This window comes from Xenia sp. Carnegie-2017, unplaced genomic scaffold, assembly GCF_021976095.1.
Source record: "Xenia sp. Carnegie-2017 unplaced genomic scaffold, XeniaSp_v1 HiC_scaffold_21, whole genome shotgun sequence".
Lineage (NCBI taxonomy): Eukaryota > Metazoa > Cnidaria > Anthozoa > Malacalcyonacea > Xeniidae > Xenia > Xenia sp. Carnegie-2017.
In genome coordinates, this window is record NW_025813484.1 from 8642964 (window position 1) to 8652729 (window position 9766).

A 9766-nucleotide genomic window follows, 5' to 3' on the forward strand; every position below is an offset into this window, starting at 1 on the left:
CACGACAGTCGCCCGAAAGAAGAACAACGTGGCATTTCAGTTTGAGATGTTATACGCATGCGTAGACATCGTAACCATTGTTCAATTTTCTGACAACATGGCGATGTCTTGGATAAGTTTTACTTGTTTTTTATGTGTTCTTTTTGCAAGATCTGCATTATGCCTTTATTTCCATATGGGGGAAACGGAGAAAAAATGCTTTATAGAAGAAATTCCAGATGAAACCATGGTTACAGGTGCGTGTGTGGATCTGTTTTTTAATGATTACCTAAATATCACTTGGAGCCCAAATGAATATAGAGCAAAACAGTTCAATGTGAGCAATCTTCTTACAGTTAACCGTTCTTATCAAGTTAAGATTTTTTACTTTTATTTTCAACAAGCTTACAGTGTGAAATAATCGTGAAATTCAGCAAACTGCCATTTATATTTTAGTACAGTGCATTGAAGAAAGAAAAATTATTCAAAAAATTCTTAAATTTAGGCAAATACAAAACTCAGCTTTATGATGAAAATGCCAACGACTTTATGCCATCAAGTCCGGGCATTGGAATGCATGTAGAAGTGAAGGATCCAAATGAGAAAGTAATGATGTCACGTTATTTTTCTGCCGAGGGTCGTTTTACCTTTACATCTCATTCACCAGGAGAGCATAGTATTTGTCTTCATTCTAATTCAACCAAATGGTCATTATTTGCTGGTGGAAAGCTTGTAAGTGTGGAATTCTGTGTGTATTTTTGTACTTTTCTGAATGTGTTCAGTTTGCCATGAAAATGATTTTTTTGTCAATACAGCGGGTACATCTGGACATACAAGTTGGTGAGCATACAAATGATTATTCAGAGATTGCTTCTAAAGATAAGCTAACTGAACTGCAGTTGAGAATTAGACAGTTATTAGATCAAGTTGAGCAAATTGGAAAGGAACAAGCTTATCAAAGAGTAAGTTAAATTTGTAAGTCTTAAAGAAGAGTAAATATCAACAGGATTGTTTTCTTCAACAATGTAACCCATGTCTAAACATGGTGCCAAAATGTATGAATGTTTTTGAAATGTGATTATATAATAAACAAACATTTGTTTTTCATTTTCTCTTTAGTATCGTGAAGAACGATTTCGTACAACCAGTGAAAGTACAAACCAACGTGTCCTTTGGTGGTCATTGGGCCAAACTCTCATTTTACTCTTAACTGGTTTTTGGCAGATGAGACATCTTAAAGGTTTTTTTGAAGCCAAGAAACTTGTATAGTTGATTTTGTTAAATGGCAAATCTTCTGGAATACGAACTATTGTAACTCTATCAAATTTATCTATTTGTTGTTGAAATCATCTCCAATGTGGTCGTGTTCATAATTTCATTTTATCATTTATCTTTTTTAATTGGATAGCATAAACACAACACAATCTATTCATCATTTGTTTATGTACAAGTACAATTGGACAAGATTCTAAATTGACAACATAAAATTAAAATTCTACTTGGTTAAATGAACTTTAAATACAACTTCTCAATGTCCACTTCCAAATTGCTTGTTCCATGAATGATAAAGATCTAAATCTTTAGTGGAAACACTTGCCCGTACTTGACGAAATGCTTTCTCGAAATCCGCAAATACAATTGGTCTGACCTATTGAAAATGATTGCATTCATTCTTTAACACATTAATGTATCAATTTGTTGATAATTGAAAGTGTTGTAATCAACAAATTATTATTACCTGATCGGATGTAATGGCTTGGATATTGCCTGATATAGATCTTATTGGTCCAAGTGCTGCTTCACGACATAGATTACTCATATCAGAGCCAGAGTATCCTAAAACAGAGACATGAAGCGCAACAGCATTGAAAGATGTATCGATAATTTGATCAACTTTCAGATTTATTTTTATTTAAAGAGAGCTTATTTAACCAGAAATCTAACTAAGAGAGCTTTATTTAACCCCAAATCTAACTAAGAGATCTTTATTTAACCCCAAATGTAACTAAGAGAACTTCATTTAACCCCAAATCGAACTAAGAGAGCTTTATTTAACCCCAAATCTAACTAAGAGAGCTTTATTTAACCCCAAATCTAACTAAGAGCGCTTTATTTAACCCCAAATCTAACTAAGAGAGCTTTATTTAACCCCAAATCTATTCAAAGCCAACCTTCCGAACGAGTAACGATCTGTTGAAAGTCTTCATCAGATAAGGAGTAATGTTGATCTTCAAGTAGATTACAAATTATTTGTTTTCTCGCTTCTCCTTCAGGAAGTGGAATGTAAAGACGTTTTACTAAACGACGCCTTGCAGCTTCGTCAATTTCCTGCGGCCTGTGTCCCAAACGCGAATGTATGTGTGTGAGTATATTATGCAAAATAAAGAAAAGCAAACATAATATCGTTGAAACCTGTTTGTTGCCCCAACAACGAGAAGCCTGTCTTCTGAATATGTTGTTGCCCCATCCTGAAGAAAGATCACGTGAACATACAACAGAGTGGCGTGTACAGAGAAGGAAAGTCTTGCAGTAGATAGTTTTCATAGTAGAAATAACTTACCAACTGTACGAGAAACTCTGTTTTTATTCTTCTGGATGATTCGTGTTCATTATCAGATCTTTGGGATAGCAAGGAATCTATTTCGTCGATGAATATTACGGCAGTTTGATGACATCTTGCTACGGCAAACAAAGCACGAACCATTTTCTCTCCTTCTCCAACCTAAACATGTGTAGATACGTACAGTTACTCAAACATACTAACACTGTCTCTCTGCATTTTCTCATACTACCATAAACTCACCCATTTTGACGTCAAAGATGACGCACTTATGCTAAAGAAAGTAGCCTTAGATTGGCTTGCAATACATTTCCCTAAAAGGAAAATGTTCAAAAGACTTATGTATACCAAATACTTAAAAAAAAGATTGCCCAGAAAAATATTATCATATCTACCAATCAGCGTTTTTCCTGTACCAGGAGGACCAAACAAAAGCAATCCTTTGGGAGGTCCACGTAGACCTTTAAATATGTCACTAGATAAAAGAAACAGAGAAAGGTATGGATATTGTCTGTTATAGTGAATACATAAAAAATGAAAGTTTCTCTGGATTGTTATAAAAATTATTTCATTGAGCTTTCGACTCGTTGCCTCGAGCCTTCATCAGAATGAGGAAATTAACTATATGCTTTTAGCTTGTAGACGCTTAGAGCGTCTAATTGGATTAGCGTGTGGATTAATGTGATTGGATGGGGTGAAATGCGTTGCTTGCATTTGTGTAGGAAGTTAAGCTGCTCCAATGTTGATGACTCTGCGTGCGAATAATTCCCACTTTCTTGTTCTTCTGAGAATATCTATCCTATATGTCGATTTTATAAGTTTGAAAATTGTTTGAAAATTGTCGATTTTATAAGTTTGAAACTTTCATTTTTTTATGTATTAAATGTCTGGATTACCAATTTTCAAACTTATTATAGTGAATAGACGCAAGCTATGGTTAAATACGTACGGTCGTAACATTGGCCAAACAACAATTTCTTTAATAACCGTCTTAGCAAACTCTAATCCTGCGATATCGTCCCAGTCCACTGGCGGTCCGTGATCCATAATCTGTTACAAGATAAAGTATCATCAACAGTTTCTCGGTCTTCTTGTCGATACTATGTTAAATGTGCAATCAACAGAAATGAATTCATCCGTATGAATATAAGTTTTTCATTACTTCGTTATTTATCAGTTCTATCATTTTAGGATCAATTCCTTTCAATCTATCATCGATAGGATCATCTACTTCACTTAAAGAACATCCTTGCTCTTTTTGAAATGGCTTTTTCCCTTTCTCTGTTGTAAGGACCGCCTTGTAGCTATATAAAAAATTACAATCAGATTTTTTCTCGAGTACATATTAAATCAAAAGCAGCGATTCGGAGCACCTTTTATAGTCGTTTTCATCGTCGTTATTCTTCACAGGAGGAATAAATCTGCTGGATGGTCCTCTTCTGTAGTAAGAAAAATAACTTTACGAATAACTTTTTGCTGGCTTGCAAAAGTTACCAGATTTTCTTGTTATGCAAAATGACATTAGTGTAAACGTGATGATGAAGAAACAGAGTAAAATGTGGGAACAAAGTCATTCGTGACTAGAAAGATTGACATGTGATGATGTTGTTAAAATCAATTTGTTAAATTATGTGTGTTAAAAATGAGTGTGCTAAATTATGTGTGTTAAAATGAGTGTGCTAAATTATGTATGTTAAAACGAGTGTGCTAAATTATGCGTGTTAAAATGACTGCTAAATCATTTGTGTTAAATGTGTAATACGCACCGGTAACCAAGTGACTTTTTCATATTTGTCACATAATTTGCTGAATTCAGGCAGCTGCCGCTTTGTTTACCTTTCTTATTTCTCTCGTTCATCACCTTAAGTTTTAGATAATGAAAAGTCACAAGAACAGAAAGAAACATTTGGGGGGGGAAGGAAAGCAATGAATAGATACAAACATGTTGTTGTCTCGCTGTCACGAATTCATTTCGATCTTTGTTTCTCGAAGCATTTTGATCAAACTTTGAAAAAGAGAATTACGATATGTATCACAAGCATGATATTTCCAATAAAACATAAACACTTCCATTTGACGTACAGAGGTATCAACTGCCTTGTTGCTGGTGAACGCATTGGCAGTACGAGTATGACACTTTTGAGAGTTGTATTTATTGAAGAGGTCAAAGTCCTTATTGTTGGCGTTTTCTAAAGATATTTCGTTAGGATTCAAGTTCGTGGTGGTTGTTTGGACTGATTGGTTGGTTTCTTGAACATACGATCTGGCAACTGATGGATGATTGGCTTTGATGTTAAAGGGAGATTTTTCGAATTTCTTATAATCTTGAGACGATATGTTTGAGATGTTAAAATCATCTAACGAATCAAATGTTAGACTTGACTTCCATCTTTCGCTATCTGGAGAGTAGAAAGAAAAGACTGTCATTCCATCATAACTGGACAAAACAACTTTAAACAAGCCAATATTTAGGTAACATCAGACAATTACAATTCACAAACCATTTCTGAATGTTGCAGACGTTAAAGCAAGAGTTTGTTCAGCATAGTTGTTCAATCCTTTGAAAGAAAAGAAGGATACATTTTGAAGGTTAAAATAAAAATGAATATTAGCGCTTTCTTGTCATCATATACCTTTACTTTCATCTTGTTCGTCCACAACATCAAAATACACATCCTGATACTTGTTAAGAAAGTGAAGGTATTCTGTTGGTCCAATAACACCACTATAAAAACCGTGCAAATAAAATAAATATGAGTGGTACTAAGAAAGTTTATGGTAATATCAGCAAAGTCCTAGATACCTTTGAAATAGTTTTTCAACCTGAAATATCAAACTACGTGAAGCATCTGCTCTGTTCCAGTGCGAATTTTCAGTGTCCTCAAATCCAAACTGAAAAGTTTGCCAGATGTTCAACAGCTCAACGTCTTCCTTTCTGATGTTCATTTTTAGTTTCGTTAAAGCACAAACTCTCTGTTTATAAGGACAACAAAATTTGAATTTTACCGCTCTGAGTTACCGCCATTTTGTTCATCATCATTTGTCTTACACAAAGTATTTGGATTTCATCGATTTTAAAATGGCCGCTCTTCCACGAGTTTTAATTTACGGTGGAAAAGGAGCTCTTGGCTCTTCTTGTATTTCTCATTTTAAGACAAAAAATTGGGCAAGTATCAAGATATTAATTTATTTCAATACATAGTGCAACATAGTACACAAATTTTCACTATGACAAGGTTTGTGGGCGGGTTCTGGTGTCATTATACCCAAGCCCGACCCACTGCACGAGCTGCGGCACGTGTAAAGCAAGTATAAAAATATGCTTTTGATACTCTGAATATAATTCTATTTATGACATTTAGTGGGTTGCATCTGTCGATTTAAATCCAAACGAAGAAGCACATGTAAATATAGTTGTGACCAAACTAGATTCTTGGGTTGAGCAAAATCAAGAGGCAAGATAAATAATTATGAATTGCATTCTAAGAATGAAAGATAGTTCACCAGATTGTTTCTTACAATGTTTAGGTTCTATCAAAAGTTGATGAGATTTTGGGAGAGGAAAAATTGGATGCAATAGTTTGTGTTGCTGGGGGATGGGCTGGTGGCTCGGCCAAAAGCAAAAGTAAGCTTGAAATGAAGAAAAGCGTGACAAAAAACATAGTTATGTACTATTGGCATGTTTTCATTTTTGATGAAAGAAAAAGAATGGTTTACTAATGAAGCTTAATTTTTATAATCATAGATGTGGTCAAGAATGCAGACTTAATGTTCAAGCAAAGTGTTTGGACTTCACTTATTTCGGCTAGGATGGCATCAAAATACTTAAAAGAGTATGTAGTTATTGTCTTTTAACGATCAAAAAATTTTTTATGAAAGCCAAGATTTTTTCATAGAAATGGCCTGCTTACCTTAACTGGTGCTCAACCATCCTTGGGTGGAACATCAGGTATGTTTAGGAAAACAAGTTAGTTTGTACTTGTAGATGTCTTCATTTGTATGTTGTTGGCTTAGGAATGCTTGGTTATGGCATGTCAAAAGCTGCAGTTCATCAACTAACAAAGAGTTTGGCTGCCAAAGAAAGTGGTCTACCTGCAGGCTCAGTAGCAGTTGCAATTTTGCCGTAGGTTTCATATGATATAGTGTTAATCAGTATTTCATATGAAACAAGACTGTTGTTTTTGTAGAATGACATTGGACACTCCAATGAATCGAAAAAATATGCCTAGTGCTGATTTTACCTCTTGGACATCCTTGGAATATGTTGCAGAGTGAGATTAATTTAGTCGTAGTGTTTCATCTAAGAAGATTGATTTTCACATGATTTTTTTGTTCAATAATAGTTTACTCTTTAAATGGTCAGAAGGAAACAACAGACCTGAAAGTGGAAGCTTGGTGAAGCTTGTCACTAAAGATAATCAAACAACGACCGAGGTGCATTCTGGTAACTTATTACAATAATAAGTTTACTAACAAACGTACGTTTGGCGGCGGTGTGCCATGAAGAATGAAATGTGTGGACGTATGATGAATGTAAAAATTTTTTGAGTAAAATAAATAGTCATAGATTATGTTAAAGAGTAGAGCTGGATTAAATACAGAAAAAGATTAACTATATTTTGCATTTGATTGTGAATTGTTCGATTTATTATCAATTTGAATAATTCAGAACGATTTTCTTATCAATTATAACACTTAATAATTAATGTCCGTTCTCACTACTTCTGCAAATTACATTTTTTAAAAACATTTTTTGTCGCCTTGTTTTTCAACAATAACAAATGTTGTGTAAACAAAACATAAATACGCGATGTTTTTTCATCAAAAATCAAGATGATACATTGCGCGTGCTTCTGAAAAGTACCAGGAATTAGTTTGAAGCGCATTTCACGTCGCTATTTGCATCCTGTACTTGTACATTGCAATCATTGAAAATGATCGATGCGGTGCTTATTCTTGATCTTCGTATATATAACGACGACGCGCTCTCTCTTCGTTTTACATTAGGATCTTGACATTTTAGCAACTGTATCGACGTTACACGGAGCTCTTTATTTCGCCAACTGTACAGGAGTGTGTTAAATGAACTATTTAGAAAACCTATCGTAAGCAAGGGAACAGTATAGCTGTCCTTTGTCTTCACACCTTTTATTAAGTAAACAACAAGCGTGGAACCGTAAGGTAGCCAGGCAAGTGTGATGACGGCCATAATCATCGCGATAGTTTTTGCTGCCTGCCTTTCTCTGTGGTAAACAAGTAAAGAGCTTTGCCTTCTTGCTTGTTCTTTGCGTCTGCGGACAAAACGATGACTTACCATGTACGTGTTCGAATGAGCGGATATCATGACAACGTACGACACTGTGAAGAATGCGAAGGTAATATAGACCCAGGTCTTCGTATGTTTATAAACACAGCTTAGCAGCGTATATGTGGTAGCGAGAATCCAAGTTACTGACATTAAGGCTAAACCGCGTCTTTTAGTTAGTATTGTCCTTTTTTGTAGTGGGTATTTGAGCACGATCAATCTGTCCACGGAAATTGTGGCGATGCTCAAGATTGACGCTATACAACCAAAATAAGCTGTTATTCCGTACGCTTGCTCTAAAAGTTCCCAACATTTGCCATGTATACAAGATGCTATATGAAGAGTAAACATGGGCTGTGTGATAGCAGTAACGATGAGGTCTGCCGTATTCAGGTTGAGAAGAAAATAGTTGGATAGTGTATGTAATTGTTTATTCTTCAACACTGCCAACCATAGTAGAATATTTGAAAATGTACCAAATACAATAGAAAGAATGTTTACTACAATCACCGGATAGCCGATAATTCCGGGTACACTGCATTCATCTCCATCTTGAGAGTTGTTCCCGTAGACGGTCATCATGAGAACTGCTATGTACTCGTCGAGAAAATTCGTAGATTTATTTTTCAGTCTCAGCTTGCTACCTTGCCATAGCCATAAAGAGTTAAAGATTACTTTAAATGTCTTGTGACACAAAACACTCTTTTATCTTTGACATCAATGCTTATTTCTTCCACATCGGAAGTTGCGCGTTTCGATATTTATATAAATTGTCTTTTACTTCCAATATCGTTCTTTTCCTAAGCTTATCACGTGAAGTTTTGCTTTGTATGTACGAAGGAACTTTGTGTCAAACTTAGACAGCTTTGTCAATTTTTTTATTCTCGTTCATTGTTTTTGATTGGATGCATCTGCATAATAAAGTAACAACTGCGAACGAATGAGCCGCGCTTAACTACGTTACGATAATATAAATTGATTTCGTCAGATTTATCTGATTTTTACTTATTCATTTGCTTGCATTTGTCGGTGCATTATTTGATAAAATGAGTTAACGTCAAAACACAACAATACTTGCCGTTTTGCACAGCTAGCAGATATATATAATAAATTGTCTTTTTTTGCACGATTTAGGCACACGATTGAATAGAGAAATGAAGAAGGAGACACGTTTGGGGTCACCCTCTAGTTGAAATTACATGTATAGTTCCTGTGGTTCAACAGTAGTAATATATGTAAGAGAGCCTATGTCAAAATTCTGGTTATAATTTTTTGGTCGATAGCCAGCTTTAACAATTCCTTTCTGGCATGTTCGTGCTAAATATATGTATATATTTATTTAAAATTATTCTGTTTATTATACAAACAGTTCATCAATAACATGTATTTATGCATATTGCAACACTATGTATGGTTATAGATTATTGGATGAAGCTAAATAAACATTTTAATTATAACAATTAGATTGTGAGATTCTACCTTTGATAAATGATCACGTTTTAGATTAAATAATAATGAATTAATGATAGAAAATGTGTTGCCACTAGGCAGGTGAAAGTCATTAGTTTCGCCCATGATATACATAGAGCAGCTGTTGCAAACGCGAGTTCTCTAGAAATAGTATTCGATCATTTTTTTATGATAGAGAGAATTGTTTTTTTTTGGCTTCTCCTTATTCAGAAAGTTATTTTTATTTTCTTTCTTGCGAGGAGGGGGGGGGGAGGGGGAGGAGGAGGGCGATGAACGTATCAGCATGTGATCAACATGTGTAGCGTGTTTTAAAATTTATATATGTGCCGTCCAATATCGCTTATAGCAAAGTATACTATACTCAATGATATTGTATCAATTAAGGAATACTTAATAATTTACACATCGTTGGTTTTTTCTTTATTATTGGGACCCCATAATGATCATTGTCA

The 9766-nt window shown here is 34.7% G+C and overlaps 4 protein-coding genes across 4 annotated transcripts; 2 read left to right on the top strand and 2 right to left on the bottom strand.

Annotated features, from left to right (window-relative positions):
• The first annotated feature begins 71 nt into the window (after positions 1-71).
• Positions 72-1525, top strand: LOC124443921 (transmembrane emp24 domain-containing protein 4-like). The gene is made up of 4 exons (XM_046994469.1): positions 72-236; positions 485-711; positions 795-941; positions 1099-1525. The coding sequence occupies exons 1-4, from the start codon at positions 98-100 to the stop codon at positions 1246-1248; spliced, it is 663 nt and encodes a 220-aa protein (XP_046850425.1). The 5' UTR covers positions 72-97; the 3' UTR covers positions 1249-1525.
• On the bottom strand, positions 1353-5564 carry LOC124443918 (fidgetin-like protein 1). The gene is made up of 16 exons (XM_046994465.1): positions 5343-5564; positions 5173-5264; positions 5041-5097; positions 4622-4938; positions 4482-4544; positions 4306-4400; positions 3913-3978; positions 3702-3843; positions 3489-3589; positions 2935-3014; positions 2783-2853; positions 2540-2701; positions 2392-2447; positions 2151-2314; positions 1718-1815; positions 1353-1627 (listed from the first exon to the last, which is right to left on the bottom strand). Exons 1-16 carry the CDS (start codon positions 5483-5485, stop codon positions 1508-1510), a joined length of 1827 nt encoding a protein of 608 aa, XP_046850421.1. The 5' UTR covers positions 5486-5564; the 3' UTR covers positions 1353-1507.
• A 28-nt stretch (positions 5565-5592) lies between these two features.
• LOC124443920 (dihydropteridine reductase-like) lies at positions 5593-7156 on the top strand. The gene is made up of 8 exons (XM_046994468.1): positions 5593-5705; positions 5902-5994; positions 6068-6164; positions 6285-6372; positions 6436-6488; positions 6554-6662; positions 6727-6810; positions 6883-7156. The coding sequence occupies exons 1-8, from the start codon at positions 5619-5621 to the stop codon at positions 6998-7000; spliced, it is 729 nt and encodes a 242-aa protein (XP_046850424.1). The 5' UTR covers positions 5593-5618; the 3' UTR covers positions 7001-7156.
• Positions 7157-8452, bottom strand: LOC124443919 (alpha-1A adrenergic receptor-like). Its single transcript, XM_046994467.1, has one exon. It carries the CDS (start codon positions 8424-8426, stop codon positions 7410-7412), a length of 1017 nt encoding a protein of 338 aa, XP_046850423.1. The 5' UTR covers positions 8427-8452; the 3' UTR covers positions 7157-7409.
• Positions 8453-9766: the final 1314 nt, after the last annotated feature.